The sequence below is a fragment of the Spermophilus citellus genome, assembly GCF_964194105.1.
Source record: "Spermophilus citellus genome assembly, chromosome: 2".
NCBI lineage: Eukaryota > Metazoa > Chordata > Mammalia > Rodentia > Sciuridae > Spermophilus > Spermophilus citellus.
The window spans coordinates 13,312,657-13,333,348 of record NC_138183.1 but is presented as its reverse complement, the minus strand read 5'-3'; the positions used below and the strand labels follow the sequence as shown (position 1 = coordinate 13,333,348).

General features: G+C 53.5%; 1 protein-coding gene across 16 annotated transcripts in view; it reads left to right on the top strand.

Annotated features, from left to right (window-relative positions):
- Window positions 1–20,692, top strand: part of DAB2IP (DAB2 interacting protein) — a 250,603-nt gene that overhangs the window by 159,198 nt on the left and 70,713 nt on the right. For 12 of the 16 annotated variants that reach the window (XM_081311391.1, XM_081311388.1, XM_081311389.1 and 9 more), the window contains 11 exons: window positions 889–1,042; window positions 2,655–2,753; window positions 3,542–4,096; window positions 6,469–6,613; window positions 6,702–6,846; window positions 9,344–9,580; window positions 11,161–11,362; window positions 13,180–13,358; window positions 15,265–16,153; window positions 16,856–17,008; window positions 18,623–18,816. In XM_081311391.1, the coding sequence (XP_081167517.1) occupies window positions 889–1,042; window positions 2,655–2,753; window positions 3,542–4,096; window positions 6,469–6,613; window positions 6,702–6,846; window positions 9,344–9,580; window positions 11,161–11,362; window positions 13,180–13,358; window positions 15,265–16,153; window positions 16,856–17,008; window positions 18,623–18,816 (2,952 nt within the window). Of the gene's footprint in view, window positions 1–888; window positions 1,043–2,654; window positions 2,754–3,541; window positions 4,097–6,468; window positions 6,614–6,701; window positions 6,847–9,343; window positions 9,581–11,160; window positions 11,363–13,179; window positions 13,359–15,264; window positions 16,154–16,855; window positions 17,009–18,561; window positions 18,817–20,692 lie in introns of those variants that run through there. The other 4 variants (XM_081311386.1, XM_081311379.1, XM_081311383.1 and 1 more) reach the window with 4 other exon arrangements.

Below are 20,692 nucleotides of genomic sequence, written 5' to 3'. Positions count from 1 at the left end.
AGTTGGACCTTCATTTCTCTTTGGTGGTCATTACCAAGCACTGGGAGCAGGTATGCCGAGGTGTATTCCATGTGATGCACTGAAGAACCGTAGGTACAGAGAGGGATGAACTTGCCCAAGGCCATACAGTAAGTGAGCAGTGGGCTTAGGTTCAAGGCCATTTTGTTAGGGCCAATTTAGATCTGAGCTCCATTTGGTTACCAGGTGGCATCTTTGTTCCTCATGCCAAGGCCTGTGTCAAGCCCACTGACTCTGGCCTAGGCCCCAGAGCGCCAGCTAATGGACCCGACTGAGTCTCAATGTTTTGGATACTGTGCGGAGACTGTGGCATCCCTTCTGCTCAGAGCTTCTATAAAATAGAGCAGTGGAGGTTCCTGGGCCTGTGCTACTGTGTGTGGGGCTGGGAGTGAGGCAGTGTGGGGGAAAGGGCTTTGTTGGCAGTGGCATTCTGGACAAGTGTTGGGATGGTGATTACTTTGGTCTTGGATGGGGACAGGGCTGACGCAGGGAAGGTGGGAAAGGCTACAGAACCCCAAAAAGCTGCCTAAATCTGGGCAGCTCTTCTCTTGGTGGGTCTCTGGGGCTGCTAAAGAGCCAGGTCCAACCCTGCCCTGCAGCCCAGTTTAAACCCAAGTGGTCATGAAATCCTCAGTTTCTTGCTGTCTTAGGGGCTGAACTTCTTACCTAGACCCCCACAGTGGGGAAGAGGAACTGGTGGGTTTGGGGGACACTCCTCCCACCAAGCCTGCCTGAAAACAAAGGGCAGCAAGGGTTGGAGGAGGAATGACTGCCGCTGAGGAGGGCAGTGGTGCAGGGACGAGACAAGTGGGTGGGGCACAGCCACCCCTCTTGGCCTGGCCCTGACACATCAACTGCCTACCTCCTCAGGTCCCATCTGATGCCAAGGCTGAAGGAGTCTCGCTCCCACGAGTCCCTGCTCATCCCCAGCAGTGCGGTGGAGGCGCTGGACCTCAGCATGGAGGAGGAGGTGGTCATCAAGCCTGTGCACAGCAGCATCTTGGGCCAGGACTACTGTTTTGAGGTAGGTCTCACCAGGGGAGAGGTTAGCAGCACCTTTGTCTATCTCTGACCAGGCCGGACTCCTCCAGACTCCTTTGGAATACTGTGTCCTTGGCAGTGGATAGTCTCTTTGAGACAGTGGCCACATCTGCTGATAGCTTTTGGCTCCTGGGAGACGAGAGACCCAGGGATGGGCTCCTAAGAATGGACCAGTGCCTGCTCTCTTTGTAAAACAGGTGACACTTCTGGGTCCCCAATGGGTAAAAATGAGTCAAGGAAAAAGAGCTGCTATAGAATTGCACAAGGCCAGAGCCCATGGTTGGAGCCTGCTCACCTAGTGTACTGTGGGATTGTGGAGAGTCCCCCGCCCCACTTTTCTGTGCCTGTTTTCCCATCTGTTCAATGAGACCCCAGCTTCTTCTGCCCAGCATTCTGTGGTCCAGGATTTAATTAAGAATATAAAGCCAAAATGTAACCTGGGAAGGGCCATTAGCTGGGATCCCCTGCACAGTCCCTCATGGTAGGTGGGGAGTCAGTGGACTAGAGAAGGCAAGATGCCAAAGTTCATGCAGCCAGGCTTGAGACCAAGCCAGGATCAGGTTATTACGCTGCAGGTGTTCTTGGGAGTTCCCAGTGGCGTCTCCCATTATTCCTATTGACTTCCTACTTCTGTTTCTGGGAAGATTCCTACCCTATCCCTACTGCCACCCCCAGCAATCATGCATAATTAAGGAAACTCTCAGAATGAATAAGCTGCCTTTGGGGACTAGTGTAAAAACCTCCCAACCTCTGTCCATGACCTGTGTCCTGTGTGCAGTTTCTGGTTTAAGACTCCTAGCTAAGCCAGGCAGCATCTGGACTCTGACTTCCTTGCCTGGGACAGACTGAGATGGCCTGTACCTGTCAGCTTGTTCATAACACAGTTTGCTACTCATGTATAGGCACTTGAGTGCCTGGATGAGAGATCTGGTTTTCCCCGTGGAACCCTTAGCGTGGCACTGGGACAGTGGGGACAGAGTGGCAACAGCTCAGGCCAGGCTCCCTCTCCTTGAGGAAATGTCCAGGCTGCAACTAGAGAATGAACAGGAGTCGGGCAGGCAGGGGATGGTGAAGGTTCCAGGCAGGAGGACCCCAGGGCCTGACACACAGGTGTTAGGCTTTTTGTGGCCATCATTGTTGTCACTGTTGCTGGGCAAAAGAGAACCCTCAGAAGGTGTCAGCTAAGGGTGGAGAAGAATCTCCTGCCTGTCCTTGCTTGTCCTCTTGGGACTTTGGTTTCTACCTTTATGGCTATACTTGAGGTGAGCATTGCCCTCTGACCTGGGCAGAGTGCCCTGTAAGACTCATAAAGGTGATTTTCCTCTTTGAAAAGAAGGGCTCTGAGCCGGCAGAGATGAGGAGCCAGGCCTGAGAGCCAGATGGCTCAGGCCAGGTTGCTCTACTGCTGCCCACCTGCTCTAGGACAGCAGGTCTCTGTGCCACCTGGGAAATGAGAGGTATAAGGGCAGTTGTGAGCCTTGTCCTACTGCCATTCAGAGGCTATGTGCAGACCTGGTGGTCTCAGAGGCCTTCCATCACTGCCCAGCCTTGCCATAGTCCCTTCCCCTGTAACACGTCCTGCCTGCCCCCAACAGGTGACAACATCGTCAGGAAGCAAGTGCTTTTCCTGCCGGTCAGCAGCCGAGCGGGATAAGTGGATGGAGAATTTGCGGCGAGCAGTGCACCCCAACAAGGTAGGTCTGGGCCTCCTTTCTCTGGAGCATGGGGGATTAAGGCGAGACTCCAACATGAGGGAGCAGGAGGGATGCATTGCTGGTGGTGCACTCTGGGACTGGGGTGGAGGCAGAGCCCAGTTAAACTCTGGAAGAGGAGTGTGAGTTATTCAGTCTGAGATACTTGCCATGTGCCAGTTCCCAGAGGTACACATGTGGGAAGCTGGGCCAGAGAAAAGGGAGTTGGGCATTTGATACAATCCTTGTGCCTGTCCCATGTTCCCTGGCTAACTCTAGCTCATCCATCCCATTCCAGCTTAGACATCTGCCCCCTCCGCCAGGCAGGCACCCTGGCCCACATTGGCTCCTCCATCTGGTCAGGACGATAACTCCTATGTGTGTTCCTCCCCACTGACATGTTGACCTGGGCTGAATCCTGGTCTCCATGACATCACTAAAGTATCACCTCTCAGCAAACGGAGAAAGTGCTAACAATAGTACCATGATCAGTGATGTGGCAGGCATTGTGTTATCTTCTTTCCTCAGTCTCACTCCGATGTGGTGGTTATTTTATTCCCATTTTATACAAAAGCTAACTGAGGCCAGATGAAGTCATTTGCCCAAGGTCAGTAAGCTGGTGCAAGGCAGACAAGAGAGGCAGCCCATGTCATGTCCGGCTGACCCATCCCCCACACCCAACCCCTTCACCACCATCTTTGGAGCCCCTCCCACATCTCAGAGGAGTTCCCAGCTCTGGGCTGGCTGGGTAGGCAGGTGACAGCCCCAGCTGACACCCAGGGCCCCTACAGGATAACAGCCGGCGTGTGGAGCACATTTTGAAACTGTGGGTGATTGAAGCCAAGGACCTGCCAGCCAAGAAGAAGTACCTGTGTGAGCTGTGCTTGGATGATGTGCTCTATGCTCGTACTACGGGCAAGCTCAAGACGGACAATGTCTTCTGGGGAGAACACTTCGAGTTTCACAACCTGCCACCTCTGCGCACAGTCACCGTCCACCTCTACCGGGAGACTGATAAGAAGAAGAAGAAGGAGCGCAACAGCTACCTGGGCCTGGTGAGCCTTCCCGCTGCCTCTGTGGCGGGGCGGCAGTTCGTAGAGAAGTGGTACCCTGTGGTGACGCCCAACCCCAAGGGCGGCAAGGGCCCCGGACCCATGATCCGCATCAAGGCACGCTACCAGACCATTACCATCCTGCCCATGGAGATGTACAAGGAGTTTGCCGAGCACATCACCAATCACTACCTGGGGCTCTGTGCAGCCCTTGAACCCATCCTCAGTGCCAAGACCAAAGAAGAGATGGCGTCTGCCCTGGTGCACATCTTGCAAAGCACAGGCAAGGTGAAGGTGCGTGTGGGAAGGCCTGGTGATGGGCATTGGGCTTTTTGCCTTTACTTTGTCCATGTTAAGTACAGGTCAGCTCTAGTGGAGGTTTGGGGACAGGCGTCACACCCAGATGGTCTCCCTGAACCTGCGTGGCAGGGCAGTCCAAGGCTTGTGGAGCTGTGGATGGGTTGGTGGCTGGTAGTGAGGGGGTAGGTGTGCCTTCAGATGCCCTCCCCTATTAACCCTGGGGGCTGACCCTGAGGAGGTTATGTAGTTGAGCTCTTCCGGAACACATGGGACGCACAATCCGCCAGCCCAGTGACACAGACACATATACCATTCGGGACATCTCTAGCAGGCAGTTACCAGCCCTAGCCTTTTCCTAACACTTTCACATCCAGACACAGATTTCACATGCACAGGTAGATGATCATCCAGCCCCAGCCCCAGGGCCCCTTAGGAGTGGTGATCAAAGAGCCATGTAGGCAGGCCCCACTTCCTGGCTAGAGGATCCCAGCTCCCCTCACCCTACCCTTACCTTTCTCCTGCCACTGAAAATAGGCCCACTCAGCAGCCCCCGCACTTGGTTTGGAGGACAAGTAGGCTTCTGGACTGGTGCCCCTCGGAGGGGACACCCGTCCAGCTCAGTGGAACGTGGCTCCCGGCCTCACCTGTGGGAAGTCTTCCCCTTTTTGCCATGCCTCCTGGCTGCCCAGAGCCCGTAGAAGAAGAAGGGCTAAACTTTGAATGAACTATCCTTCTGTGACAGGGATAGACCCCAAATGCCAGGCTAGGGAACTGGGCCTTAGCCCTCTGGTTGTGGCGTGGTTTGAGAATAATGATGTGAGTGATGGGTAGGGGATGCCTTGGATCAAGGTCCTGAGCTCTCAATCAGGAGAGGTACAGGTAGGGAGCCAGGCTTGGGTGTCACCAGATTCTTGACTGCATGAGGTCCTTTGTCCTCTTACCTGTTTCTAAAGGTCCTGGCAGGGGAAGGCTATGACTAGAAGCCCATGGCCCCTAAAGGCCCTTCTAGTTCCCACTATCTGTTGAACTGTCACCATATGAAAGAGGGACTTCACCACGCATCTGTGGGGAGATCTGCCTTCCTCCATGTTGGCCCACCTCCTCCCCTTGCCCATGGCCTTTATACTTGCTGGTTGAGGCTGCCAGATGGACCACAGGCTGCACTGTCCTCATTTATTGGTCAGTGGTGAGCTGAAGGTGCTAGGAAAGAGTGATTGGCAAAAGCCTGTGGCCCAGAGATGGAATGAGGGAGACAGCAGAGGCCTGAGCCTTTCTTGCTGCTGAGTCTCTCATCTTTCAATCCCTGGTCCCCAGGGCTGCTGTGGCGGAGCTCCAGGGAAGATGTGGTTTTTAACCTTTGCTCTGTGTACTCAGAGGTTGGGAGCCTAGAGGTTTTCTGCACATCAGGAAGTAGTCCTTGAGCACATTATCCCAGTGAGGCCAGTGATAACATCCCCTTGGTCCCTCCTGTCTGTCTTGTTGGCCAGCCTTGATCTCTGGCTCCAGATCTCAATTCTTTATTTCAAAAGGCTCCCCAATTGGCACATCAGAGTGGGAAACTCCCTGGCCCATGTTGAGTCCTTGCAGGCTCTGAGCTAGCTGGTCTCCTGTCCCAGCTGTTACCCTCCCCTCAGTCGGCCTGCCTCCCTTCTTCCTCTCCCCCAGGTCATAGGTTGGCTCTGGACATGATGAGGCAAGGTCTCCAGAGGAAGGGAGCTACCGTCCAGTTAGGAAAGGGTGGCTGAGGCTTCTCTGCCAGGACCTTCCCTTGACACTGTGTAGGACCTGTTGGGTGAGGGCCTTACTAGGTACAATCTGGGGGCCACAACAATGAGAAGCAGTGGTGCCACAGCCTGCCTCCCAGCCAGAGCCCTGCCAGGTGGACCTTATTCTTCTAAGTATAGAGCAACTGGATCACTCAGTCCTTCTTCTCGCATCCTTACCCATGGGCTGCAGAGGACAAACCATGTCATATGGGGAGCCCCCACCAAACTCTGATAGGTCCCGGCAGCTGTTTGTACTTGGCACATGGTGTGGAAGGACAGGTGACCTCTCCTATGGCAGCCAATCTGGACGTGATGGTGGAGCTTGAGGCTCAATATGGCATGTTACCATCCAGCCCTGCCTCCTATCCTTCTGCCCAGCTCTGATGTCATCAGCTCCAAGCTCAGCCTCACTAGGCTTCCCACCCTGCCTGCTCTACTCAGCAGCCCCCAAGATGGGTGCTGCGTTCCTCTCTAGATCCCCAGTGGTGTGGTGAAGGAACAAGCTTGAGAAGCAGGGACTTCTCTGTCCAGGTCCAGAGTCCTCAGGTCCTGCCTACCAGGCCAGCTTGGGTTCCATTTGCTCACCCCCTGCCTCCCCAGGACTTTCTGACGGACCTGATGATGTCAGAGGTGGACCGCTGTGGAGACAATGAGCACCTCATCTTCCGTGAGAATACACTGGCCACGAAGGCCATTGAGGAGTACCTCAAACTGGTGGGCCAGAAGTACTTGCAGGATGCACTAGGTAGGGAGGGGGTGGGCTGTCAGGTGGGCAGAGGATTGGTGTTGTCTGCCCAACCCTGACTCCTTCCTCCCTGCCCACCTGGCCACAGGTGAGTTCATCAAAGCTCTGTACGAGTCAGATGAGAACTGTGAAGTGGACCCAAGCAAGTGCTCAGCCGCTGACCTCCCTGAGCACCAGGGCAACCTCAAGATGTGCTGCGAACTAGCCTTCTGCAAGATCATCAACTCCTACTGGTCAGTGCTCACCCCATGACCCTTTGAGGACATTGCATTCCCTTTTGGACCAGGTCTTCCTGCCCTGTTGTCTTGCCTGTCTTCTCTGCTGTCAGAGTGCTCACAGTGTGCTAGGCCCAAGGTCAGAATCCACCTGCTGCCTGACTCACTGAGTTACTGGGTAGCCAGACTCCTGTCCTGGTCTTTTTTGGGCTCTCTTGAGCATAGGAGAGTATTCCAGAATGTCAACAAGACACAGTTGAAACTGTAATAACCTGGACACAGCAGTCGAGTGCCTGGTGAGCACCTGTGTGCGTGTGTTGCCCAGGCTACAGCATGGAATGGAGCTGGCCAAGCTCTGTTCAAGCACCCACCAGAGATGACTCCTCACCCGTCCTAGTAGTAATGGTGCTCATGTCATGGGCTTGTGATCAGGCCCAGCAGGGACATGGGTGCGTATCTGAGCACCAGGCAGCCTAGGACTAGAGAACAAAAAGAAAGGGGTGGTTTTAAATAGAGCAGGGTCTGTAGGCCACACCAGCCCCAGAACAGAGCAGGTGCGCATGGGAGTAGGCTGCTCACATGGAACCATATCAGAACTTGGATTGGTCCTGGTGACCTTACAGGGAAGCTAACTTCAAAGGTAGCTTCTTGTTCCTGGACACATGTGAGACATCTGTTGACCTGGTGTCAGGTACATCCTTGCTGTGTGGTGGCACACAAGTGTCATGTGTGTAGGTGGGCTTCCTGCCAGCCTGAGTGATAACTCTCACACCAAAAGAGCCACCTAGGCTTCAGCTTATGCCACAGCTGCAGCTCAGGGCTGGTGTCCCCTCCTGTCCTAGCCCTCTGGTTCTTTTACTCTCCACCCACCTTGATCTGTCACACTCCTGTCCTAAGGCTTTATACCTGTCCCTCTGTGGCCCATCATCTGACCACATGTGGTCTGCTTATCCCTCCTGGGTCCCTTCTGTTGAAGCCCTGATCCCTTTGGAATGGGATCATGTCTGCATCTGAATGAGTTTCCTACACAGGCTGGGAGCACTCTGGAGGCAGGTGGGTCCACCAGCTCAGGGCTAGGCATGCAGAGAGCCAAACAACAGGCAAAGACAGGCCTGCTAGGTGAGTAGCCTCCTGGGGAGGGGGTTAAAGGGAATGGCCAGGGCCAGGATGTTGGGTGCCCATGTGCCCAGTCTCTTAGCCATTGTTACACAAGGTACTCATCTGGGGCCAGTGGGACACCTTGGAGCCTGGGGGCAACCAGAGAGCCTTGAACTATTTGGGAACATTCTTTTTATTCCCCCACTGGGCTGGGACACCCTCTTTCCCCCATTCCTGGGCAGCTAAGTGTGGGTCACAGGAAAAACATTTCTGTGGACAAGGATTTTCCATTTTCTGTTTCTGGCATCTGTCAGATGCTTCTTTCTTTTGGGACAAGGTCATCAGTAGATATCATCACTCAGTACCTAGGTGTCCCTGCCCAGTCCTATGCCACGTGCTTTGAGAGGCCCAGGGCTAAAGACACTTCCACCTCCTTTTCTCCCTAGGCACCCTCAATTCCACTGACATTCATTACCACCGAGCCTGCTGGGTTGGCTGCTGGGCTTGCCCCAATGAGCATTTCAGGCCTAGCAAGCCCTCTGTGGCCTTGGCACCTCAGCCTGATGGTGATTCTGTGAGCTTGGCAGGGTAGGCTTTGTTTTCAGTTTAGGTGACAGGATGCTAAAGCCCAGGCAGGGCCAGGGTCTTGGTCAGGTCACCCTGAGCTTATGACAGCAGGCATAGACAGGGTTTAAGGATCACTGGGCCTGGCCTGCCCCAGAGTAGAAAGGTGGGAAGGTCACTTAAAGATGGGCCAGGTGAGCATGACTGTGGCTGGGCAGAATTCCCAGTGGAGCCAGGAACCCTGTGTTGGTCCTCTGACTGTGTCACCCTGAAGAAGTTGCTGCCTTTGTTTCCATCCCATCTAGAGCATGGCAAGCTGTGTTCTCCCCTGTGGTTAAGGGTGGTCTCTCCATCACTCCAAGCTCTGCATAAAACCTTACGTTCCTATGACAATGTTCAGGCAAAGGGAGTGTCTCAAAAGCCAGTGATGAGAACACAGACACAGTGGTGTGTCCCTGTCGGTTTCCTCGCTACTCCACCAAGTGCCTGCCATTTCAATGGAAAGATGTGTTACCGCTTGGGGGAGGTGATGAGGCGGAGCCGACTCCCCAACTGAGCTTGTCTCTCAGTTCAGTTGGCCCTTTCAATGAGAGTCCACCGTAACTGAAGCTTGGGTCTCCTGCTTGCTGAGCACTGGCTCTGCTGCCCTGGGCTGGGCACTCTCCTGCGTGGACTCAGCTCCCCAGGAGCCCTGCCTGCTGGGTAACTGACAGGCTGAGTGACATGCCCAGAGCTCCAATTTCATGCCCCTGCAGGGGAGATGTAAGGGTCAGAACTCAGGGTTCCATGTAGCCCAGATCTGTCCTGGGCCCCTGTCTGATTACCAGGACCACCATCGTCTGTCCCTATGCAGTGTCTTTCCACGGGAGCTCAAAGAGGTGTTTGCCTCATGGCGGCAGGAGTGCAGTAGTCGTGGCCGGCCAGACATCAGCGAGCGTCTCATCAGCGCCTCCCTCTTTCTGCGTTTCCTCTGCCCAGCCATCATGTCACCCTCACTCTTCAACCTGCTGCAGGAGTACCCTGATGACCGCACTGCCCGCACCCTCACCCTCATTGCCAAGGTTACCCAGAACCTGGCCAACTTCGCCAAGTGAGTGCCTTAGCCTGGGTTGGGCAGAGACAGCAAGGTTGGAGTCCACAGAGACAGGGCCTATGTGTTTCTGCCCCCCGCAAACTGGGCTGGGGTAACAGGCCCTGCTTTTGTCCCTGCCATCCTCAGTTCTTCCCTTCCCCCTATTTCAAAATAAAACCTCCTCCACACCTCATCCTCCTAGTAAAAGTACTTGCCATTTTGGTACATTTCCTTAAATTTCAAAGAGGAGATATTTTTCCTTCTGCTCTTTTGAATTAACATATTATCCATCCTGAGGATTCTGCCATGTCCCTTAACATTCCTAAGCTCCATTTTGAAATGAATGACCAATGTTCTTCCAAAGCAGAGCAGCCCGGGCCTCTAGCACATTTCCTGGGCATTTGGACAGTCAGGTTGTTTCAGACTGACTCAGATTAATGCTGTCAGGATGTCTTTTCTTATAATGCACTTCTGGTGTTTTCAGCTGCATTCTTAGAGCAAGTGGATAGAAGTGGAAGGGCTGGGTCATTTTGTCATTCATTCACAAAGTGTGGGTTGAGCCCTGTTTCAGGCTATCTTCATAGATAAGTCGGCCCTGGTCCCAGCTCTCAAAGCTGAGCACATTAAACAGGGAGACATGGAGTAAAAGCAGTATATAGTCATATATCAGAGACCAAGTCACATATCAAGGGCGCCCTGGGTTTGTGGGGAGAGAAGACAGGAAGGCCTCAAATGATGTGCTCTCCCAGCTGCATGTGAGGGTAAGGCATTCACCTGGCTCGAGGGAAAGCAGGAGCAAAGACTGGTGTATCAGGGAGTGCCATGGTGCTATAGAAGTGCACCAAGTGGAGCATCAAGTGCCAGGCCAGGAGAAGCAGAAGACAAGATTCAAGAGGACAGCAGGGACCAGAGGGCCACACAAGGTAGAGGGAGCCACCAAGGATTTTAAATAAGCAGGAGGATGGTTCAGCTCTCTTCTGGATCTGAAAAGAACACCCAGTCAGCAGGGGGATGAGACCAGAGACCTGGGAGGAGAGCATAGCCATGTTTTGTCAAAAAGCAAGGTGGTATAGGAGACAGTGACTGCAAGTGAAGTGGTCAAGGTAGACAGCAGGCCTTGCCATTGGGGTTGAGGAAGGAGGACCCAGCAAATGCCAGGCTTCTGGCTCGGGCATCTATGCTTAGAATAGGAAGTTCAGAAAGAAGGCATGAGTTTGGGGAGCCATCAGTAGCTCCAGAGTTGGCCAGGTTGAACAGGAGAGACTACAGGGTGGGGAGGGGTGTTCTGAAAGAGCAGAGACCTGGGCCAAGCATGGATCAAAAAATCATCTGTGCACCTAGCGTTGCAAATTGGAGGAAAAGAGGAAGGAGACTCTAATGGGCGATAAATGGGGAGTCAAAGAATATTTTAGGTCTTGTGGTTACAGGTCTTAAAAAGGGTCACCACTTTTGGTCTTGATATCCTGGGTCATGGCAGGTTCAGTTGACTTGGAGCATCAGTGGGTGGGAGCTGGCTGCAGTGGGTAGTGGGAATGGGAATTGAGGGAGTGGAGTGGCTCAGAGAAGGGGCCCTTACCCTGGCTGCCCTCTCTTCCCAGATTTGGCAGCAAGGAGGAGTATATGTCATTCATGAACCAGTTCCTGGAGCATGAGTGGACCAACATGCAGCGCTTCCTGCTGGAGATCTCCAACCCCGAGACCATCTCCAATACAGCTGGCTTCGAGGGCTACATTGACCTGGGCCGCGAGCTCTCCAGCCTGCACTCACTGCTCTGGGAGGCCGTCAGCCAGCTGGAGCAGGTGCCTGTAGCTGTGGGTGAGGGTGGGTCCTAAGGCCACCGTAAGCCCCAGGGCAGCCATGAGGTCAGAGGGTTTGTCTCTGTGGCATGAAACAGCCCACCAAGGTGCCAGTAGCCCTGGGTTCCAGCCCAGGCCCTGTAGAATACACTGGGTGTCTCTGGGCTCTGTTTTCCTTTATGGACAAGTGTCACGTTTGCTCTCTGGCACCTGCCAGAGCACTCAGTATTGGGGCAAATCTTTCTAGGGCTGGGACTATGGCTCAGTGGTGAAGCTCTTGCCAAGCATGCACAAGGCCCTGGGCTCAATCCCCAGCACTGCAAAAACAGAATAGGAAAAAATAAAATAAAATAAAACCTTTTTAGAATTACCCTTGACTGTCAATTGGCAAGATAATTCCCTCAGCACCTCTGACATTGCTTTGGTCACTTGGACTGAGTTCTTCTCAGCCTGGAGTTCCACTAAACCCCCAGTGGCCTCACAGTGAGCAGTTTCTTGGCATTGGCCTGCTAGAAACCACTTCTCAAATATCTGTTGCTTTTCAGGTCTCCAGGGTCCATTTTACAAAGTAGTTAATACTGAAACCAGGTAGAAAGGCCTTCCTGCCTCCTAGTCCATTTGAGGTGACACTCAGAGCACTCTGGTATGCCACCTTCTAAACATGTTCTTTGCATGTGTAGCTGTACACATGCAGGTGCAGACATTTACAGTTCTCCTCCCTTTTGTTTTCAAGTGAAAACTTCCAGTGTACACTGATATGTTTCTCACTATCATAGGCATCTGTCCTCATGTGCATCCTATACCACCACTGTGCTAAAAAACGTGTAGACTTCCCTGTCCCATAAACAGTTTGTTCCATCAGTCTCCTAGTGACGTATCTGTGGGTTAGTCCCAGCTCTCCACTGAAACGGCTGCTGTTGCAATCGCAGTTTCTCTCATTTATATCCCTTTGTCTTTGTCTGTGAGAGATACATGAGGGAGATATGGAAATGAAGGCCAAGCCCCTCTCTTCCTCTAATTCTGAGCCCTCTGCTACAGCCTACACCAGTCACAGTCATTGTCACCACTTGCCAAGCTCCTGTGCTGGTCACTGTCCCATGGATCTCACAGCTAAGTAGGAAGTATGGAAGGTAATCAGCATTGTTACCCAGGTGATATGGTACAACAAGGATTTGAAATCAAGCTGTTGGCCTCCACGAATCTGTTGACTATGAGATTCACTTTTCTTCTCTTGTTTATGCATGCATTTTCACAAGGGACTTTGTGCAAAAGCAGTGGCCTCCTCCTCTAGCTCAACTCCATAGCCCAGAATCCTCTGCACCATGTCTGAAGCATGACAAGGTTTAGAAGGGCTGAGGTCCAGCACCAGTTGATGCCTGCTCTGTGCCTAGACCATCTCCACTGAGTTTGGGTCAGCCCACTTTGTGGAGCAGATAGTAGAGGGACTCCTTAGAAGCCTCTTAGGTGGAGAGGTATAGGCTGGGAAATTCTGGGATTCTAAGCATGGGAATCCAATTCTGGGATTTCTTCTTTGAGGGTACGAGAGCAGGACAAACTAACATGAGACTTGGACTAGGTCAGCATCTCTTCCTGTGGGCTTTGCATTCCTACCCCAGAAATAATCTAGGGAGCTGGTAATAAATGCAGATTTACAGATTGCTGGGCTTGTCCTTTCCAAGGCCCTCTGGGTCTGACTGTGGGGTCCAGAATCTGCATTGCTTATAGGCTCCTTGGTGGTTTTGAACCATAGTGACTGCGGCATACCTAACCTCAACAAGTGGCCTTAGTAGGTCACACCTGGCTTTTTTGTGTCTTTGCAGAGCATTGTGTCCAAATTGGGACCTCTGCCTCGGATCCTGAGGGATGTCCACACTGCACTGAGCACCCCAGGCAGCGGGCAACTCCCTGGGACCAACGATCTGGCTTCCACACCGGGCTCTGGCAGCAGCAGCATCTCAGCTGGACTGCAGAAGATGGTGATTGAGAACGATCTCTCTGGGTAAGAGCTCCTAGGTGTGCTGGGTGTAGTGTGGCATGCATGCAGACTAGGCACAGCCCATCTGTGGTCTCTGATGGGGGAGAGGATGCCCATGTGATTGTTTAGGAAACAAGCCTGGTCAGACTCTAAATGTTTGATGCAGGCCCTAAGTGGTAAACCTCCATTTGAAAAACCAGGGAAGTCTTCCTGGAGAAGGAGATGGTGTCATTTTTTTACCTTTTCAGGAAAAGTAGCATTTCCATTGGTGGAAAAGTCCTTCTAGGTAAAGGGGCAAGCACAAGCAAGGGCCTGGAGAAGAACAATCTGTGTTCAGGTACAATTCCTGGTCCCAAACACCTTCAGATCCCCTGTGCTTGTTTGAAGCACTCATTCTGGTATTTCTTGGACCTGTATCAGGAGCTCCTTAAGTGGTGCTTAAGAGTATGTTCAGTAGGAGCCCAGGTGGCTCTACTGGGCTTTGAGTCTAGGACCCCAGAAAACAGAGGTGCTGAGATCCAGCCTCCCTGAGCCCTCAGCTCTGGGTGCAGGCTGTTCAACATAAATAACACACAGTGCAGTGGGAGGCAGGTGCTTTTGAATATGTCAGTGTGACATTTCATTAAGAAACTCAGTATTTGTATGGAACCATATATGTTCCTCCATCTCCTGGCAGGGGCCCCTTTTAGACCTGCTGGTGAGGTCAAGGCTGGAACAGCAGAGTGGGGAGTGTGATTTCCTTCCCAGGTGTTGGCAGCATAGTTTTGCAGCAGGGGAGGGTGTTGAGCTAGATCTGGAGGGTGTGGTGCCCAGAAGAGGCCATGGTACCAGTCCTGGTCACTCTTGAGTGGGTTTTATTTGTTTTTTGGTTTGTATGTTTGTTTGGAGGTCTGTTCACTTCACCTGCTAAATGAAGCAGAGCAGAGTGACAATGTAAGAGTTGAGGAAATCATTAAGGACACATGACCTGGGGTGTGGCATGGTTAGCCCAGACCCACAGCTGATATTGGCTTGTCCCTGTTCTTTCTGCTACCTTTGTCCAGCTCTTCCCTGTCCATGAGTGCTGGGGCTCCAAGTGCTGGCACTGCCCTGTCTTGGGGCCATGGTTTCTGCTCCATCTGAGGCCAAGCTAACAGTGTCTTCCTATTCTAAGCCCATGTCAAGCTCCCCATATCCTTGTTGCTTCTCACCCACTCATAGAGCCCTGTTCGTGCCTACATTCTTTCCTCCAAAACCCACCTGGGCCCACTTCAGTTGTGCTTGGCCTTTAGGGAAGGTCCAGGAGAGGCTACAGACAGGTGTGGCATGAGGACGACCAAGGGCTGTGGTAGACTGAGGGAAGGTAGAGCCTGCTGCCAGGTTCAGATTCATCGCCTGAGCTATGCCTTTGATGCATCTTCCTTTGATTCTGTTTTTGCCAGGATTTACAGCCCCCGCCTGCCACTCAAATAGGGAGTGGCAGCAGGAGGCTGGGCAGGGGAGGGTTTCACCAGGCCCACACTTGGGTTATCAGTCTGATTAGAAACAAGAGGGAAAAGGTAGAGGGTGCCCCGTGATTTTGAAATTGGAGTTCTTAACATAGGATTTGCAGATTAACTGAGTGCCACTGAGCTGTGGGCTGGGGCTTAGCTAAGGGGGTTGTCCAGAGCATGCCAGGTCCCAGCACCCATTGGGTAAAGGGCTTGCCAGGCAGCCTAGCTTGGAACTAGCAGAGCTGGTCCCTAGAGCAGAGGTTCTGTGTGGAAGCAGTCATCTCAGCCGCTGTTCCCTGGGACTGCCCATTCTGCTGGCCCAGCTCTCTCCTCCCCGGCCCTGGCGTTGACTGCCAGGTCCTAGCAGGTTGGCGGGTGCTGTTGGTTTGGACCCGCGTGGCTGCACTCACAGTTCTTCTTTTCCCCTTCTTTCCCTGTGTGTGCTTGTCTCCCTGCAGTCTGATAGATTTCACCCGGTTACCGTCTCCAACCCCCGAAAACAAGGACTTGTTTTTTGTCACAAGGTCCTCCGGGGTCCAGCCCTCACCTGCCCGCAGCTCGAGCTACTCGGAAGCCAACGAGCCTGATCTCCAGATGGCCAACGGTGGCAAGAGCCTGTCCATGGTGGACCTCCAAGACTCCCGCACACTGGACGGGGAAGCAGGCTCTCCAGCGGGCCCTGACGTCCTTCCCACTGATGGGCAGGCACCCACAACTCAGCTGGTGGCTGGGTGGCCAGCCCGGGCAGCACCAGTGAGCCTGGCAGGGCTGGCCACCGTGCGGCGGGCAGGCCAGACACCAACCACACCGGGCACCTCTGAGGGAGCACCTGGCCGGCCCCAGCTGTTGGCACCACTCTCCTTCCAGAACCCTGTGTACCAGATGGCGGCTGGCCTGCCGCTGTCGCCCCGTGGCCTTGGTGACTCAGGCTCTGAAGGCCATAGTTCCCTGAGCTCCCACAGTAACAGTGAAGAGCTGGCGGCTGCCGCCAAGCTGGGAAGTTTCGGCACCACCGCGGAGGAGCTGGCTCGGCGGCCTGGTGAGCTGGCACGGCGACAGATGTCACTGACTGAGAAGGGTGGGCAGCCCACGGTGCCACGGCAGAACAGCGCTGGTCCCCAGCGGAGGATTGACCAGCCTCCGCCCCCGCCCCCACCGCCACCTCCTGCTCCCCGGGGCAGGACGCCCCCCACCCTGCTGAGCACCCTGCAGTACCCGAGGCCCTCGAGTGGAACCCTGGCGTCAGCCTCACCAGATTGGGCTGGCCCTGGGGCCCGGCTGCGGCAGCAGTCCTCATCCTCCAAGGGGGACAGCCCAGAGCTGAAGCCACGGGTGGTGCACAAGCAGGTCAGTGCTGTGGGTCGGGGCAGGCCAGACTCTCAGTCCAGGGGGTGTCATGCACCGTGTCATGCTCCTTCTCGGTCATTTCACCTCACCAGCGCCTAGCTGCCATCTCATGCTGTGATGCCTCATCCAGCCCCGTCGCTGGCCTGCTATGCACACTGCTCACTCCACTTGGAACCAGGGGCACCGTGGCCTCAAGGGACACCAGGGCCCTCTGCCATTTCCCCCAAATAAAGACTTGGATCGGGGAGCAAGTGGGGAGGGGTCCATTTGTTTCCAGTTCCAGGCCTGTTAAAGCCCATGCCTAGTGCTGGAATCAGCCTGGCCCCTCTCTAGCCTCTACTTTCTTCCCAAACTGCTCACATGGGCTGAGTTGGCCACCAGGTGCAACTGCCGGAAGTGTGGACGATCCCTGTCACCTAAGGGTTGCAAGCCATGGGTTGGTGTGCTTGGGTGACTGCCCAGCCCAGCACCAGCTGCCCCTCAGCTCAGCCTACTGTGGTGCTCCCAGTGGCAGCAAGGTGCAGTACTCAGGAGCCCCCAGGCTATTGACTATCTCTGGCTGCCATCCAGGAGATAGACAGCTAGAAGTCCCCTCCTGTCATGCTTCTGAGCCACTGTCCTTGTGGCTTGCCCGCGGTTAGTGTCTGCCCTCTCCTCTTCCCTCTGCCTCCTGCAGCCCATCACAGCTGTGTTTCATTGTAGGGCCCTTCACCCGTGAGCCCCAATGCCCTGGACCGCACAGCCGCTTGGCTCTTGACCATGAATTCGCAGTTGTTAGAAGACGAGGGCCTGGGCCCAGACCCCCCCCACAGGGATAGGCTAAGGAGTAAGGAGGAGCTCAGCCAAGCAGAAAAGGTAAAGCTGGACCCGGGCAGGCGGGCTGGGTGGGCCCTCATTGAGTGGGTACTGCTCATCTGAGAATGACTAAGTCTCCATGTCCCCTTATCCCACGTGGGGCTAGGGGTCAGTGGGAGAAAAGCAGCAGGAGGGGTTTAGCTTAGACCTGAGGCTTCCAATACAGGCTGCATTTCAGCATCACCTAGGAATGGCACTGGGTCAGACTCTGGGACCTGGAGGCTGGAGCTCTGAGAGACCCTGGAGCTGGAGAACCAGGTGCCCAAGAGGTACCTGGGGACCATTGGGGGGAGCTTTAGTCTTGAGGAGGCAGAAACAGGCTCTTGTCCCCAAGATAGCTAGAAGAGCTGCCCCACCCAGGCCCCCTTCTTCCAAGGATTATGCCTTCCCAGGACCTGGCTCTTCTTAGTTCCAGTCTCCACCAGGGCCTGGGGAAAACAGTTACCAGGAAGAAAGGTGGGGTCAGCTTACCACTGATTTCTTCCTTCCAAGAGCAAAAGAAAAAAAAATGATTCTAACAAATCTAACCCTCGTCCACCACACACCTCTAACATTTGATGGGCCATGGGGTGCTTTGACCATCCTGCCAGGTCTTCCAGTTGTGGCAGCTGCCCTGGATCTGGGGGTAGTCCTTGAACGGCCCTGGAAACCAAAGCCCAGGTAGACAGGAGGCAGTGCAGCTACCTCCCCACTTGCTGGAGATCAGGCTTGGGTGCTCTTACCCCTCAGGGCCTGGGACAGCCTGTGGCAGCCTATCAAGCAAGGTCCCAGGGGTCAGGGTGGCAGCGCTTCCTCTCCCTGGCTGTGGATGAGGTCCATTTCCATGCTGCATTTGCCACTCTCCACCACTCCCTTGGTCTGCTGCATGTACCTGCTTTCACCATAATTGTGCAAAGGGGACCCAGGAACACAGCACACAGTGCTCCAAGAGTCGGAGTTTGGCAGGGAGTGAGGCGACCTGACGTCACCCCAGGCTCCCTGCTCCCCTCAGACCTGCTTCCTCACATGTCTAACCCTTCTTGCTTCTGGGGTTGCCCCTGCCTCCCTCTTGTTCAGAGGCAGCTGCTCCTCCTGTAGCCCACACAGCCTCCAGAAGGCATCTCTTGCCCCCTTGTGCCTCCCTTTGAGTCCAATACAGAAAGCCCAAACCACCTTGCCTTTACCTTTCACTTCTCTCTGTGCCACCACCTGAGATCCTGTCTGTAGGATCCTGTCCTTAGGCTTTCAGCCTGCTGATCAGTCACCATATGATTCAGTCACGTCATCTAGGCTTCAGCTTCCCCTCCTGCAGAGCCCCCACTTCTAGGTGCTTAGGATATCTTCGTATATCTCAGGGTTTTAAAACCTTTGTTTATCATTAAAAGAAAGCTCAAGGTCCTAGTTACACTGTCAGTCCTGAGATTTGAGTTTTTGAGTCTTCTTCTCCCTTGTAGCTGTACTAGTCAGATTGGGAGGTTAGAGAGGAGAGACTCCTGGGTGGGGACAGGCTTGAGTCTCATCACAGCTACTGGGCCATTCCCCTCCCGGCTCCCTCCCACCTGTGCCCCACTCAGGCTGACGAGGCTGTGCTCTCTGTCCCGGGTGCTGTGCGGTGGCACTCTGCCCTCCTGGCAGGACCTGGCAGTGCTGCAGGACAAGCTGCGGATCTCCACCAAGAAGCTGGAGGAGTATGAGACCCTGTTCAAGTGCCAGGAGGAGACGACGCAGAAGCTGGTGCTGGAGTACCAGGCGCGGCTGGAGGAGGGGGAAGAGCGGCTGCGGCGGCAGCAAGAAGATAAGGACATCCAGATGAAAGGCATCATCAGCAGGTGAGGGCAGCCTGTCCACTGCCCTCGAGGCCGCGGTCTGTGGGCGAGCGTCAGTGCCCCTGGCCTGGGTAGTTGCTGATTTGCTGAAGGGGGAAAGGGGAAGGCAGCATCCCAGGCCATGGGGCCGTGCGCCAGTCCTGGCATGTAGACAGCCCCCTTGGTGCTGGCTTGTTGATGGCCAAGTGCAGAGTTGGGGAAAGCAGGAGGGAGGGTGGACCAGCTCCTGGAGGGTCCTGCAGGAGTGTGGAAGCTGGGCTTGGGGTGTTAGGAAAGGCAGGACCCATTCAGAGCAGTATAAAGGAATGTCAGTTACGTTCTGTAAGTGAGGGTGGGAGGCAGGGGCCAGACACAATAACCCCCAGGTTTCTTTTTTTCATTTAGGTAATCACCATGAACTGTATTTTTACCTTATGCAAAATTACTTGATAACAGAGTTCAGAAACACATCTATTTTTAATTGTATCATTTTTTCAACTCCACCCCCAGATTTCTATTGAGAGGTCTGGGGGTATGTGTGTCAGGGTGCCAGGTGGGAAGAGTTGCTGTTCAGGGGGAGAGGGAAAGGGATAGTGACTGATTTGGGGTATGTTGAGTTTCAGCATGCCCGAGTTGCCTGGGGTACAGTTGGTTTTAAGGATGGCTCTCATCTTTGTTGATGGCTTGTCAGGTCCTGTGTTGACCCCGTGCCTCTCTTTCCACCTGTGGTAGGTAGGCAGATGAGGTACAGTGTAGGTGTGGCATCCAGGCCAACCCTCAAGGTCCCATCTTGGAGTACACTTTCTTATAGCACAAGAGGAAAGACATTTGGATTCATATCTATTTATTTGCACAGTCTAAGACCCTGTTACCTGGACAGATCAAACAGATGTTTAGTAACCAGGAAGTTCCCTTACCTGGCCCCATGCTTTGTCCACAGTTGGCCCTTCCCAAATTCCTCCTTTTTAGACCACCTGCTTCTCTCTTCCTGACTACTGTGGCTTCACTAACTTGTGGTTATATTCATTGTGCAGTGGTTGACGTGAGCTGAACCCGGTGACTAGAGACCTGTGTTCACTTGACCTCCAGCTCTGTTCTTGGCTCCCCTCATGTGGTTCCAAGAATGGAAACATTTTTCACCCTGCCCACCTCCGCCTCTTTATACCTGTTCTCTGAGGTTTCTGCTCTAAATGCAATGGCTTACTTAACACGTGTATCTCTCCTAAATTATGCTGGTTAATCTCCTCCCTATTGTAAATGTCAGCGAGGTCAGTTTGGTTGATAGTGTTGTTTGGGTCTTCTGTATTCTTCCTGCTTTTTCTATCCACTTGTTTACTGCTGTTCTGCCAGTCCATGAGAAAAAGATTTTGAGGTGGCCAATCATAATTCATATAGTTCTTCTTTTGTTTCTATTGCTTTTGCTTTATTTACACTGAAATTCTATTCTTAGGTGCCTGTACTTTGAGCATTATGAGCTATTGGTAAACTGACCTCATTTTCATTATAAAATCACATCTTTATCTTTCATGATATGTCTCACTCTGAAACTTGAGTTGTCAAATATAGCCACACCAACTTTCTTTTGATTTGTGCCCTTTCATTATCCTTGTACCTTCAGCCCATTGTCTTAGATCATTTAAGCCACTACAACAGAATACGTTAGACTGGGTAATTCATAAACAACAGAAGTTTTTTGCTCATGGTTCTGAAGGCTGGCATGTTCAAAATCAAGGTACAGCAGATTTAGTGTCTGGCGAGGGCCCTCCTTTGCAGATAGTGCCTTGTGGGTATGTCCTTACATGGCAGAAAGGTAAACAAGCTCCCTCTGGCTTCTTTAGGGCACTGAACCCGTTCATGAGGACGGAGACCTCTTGACTTAATCACTCCCAGACACTCTACC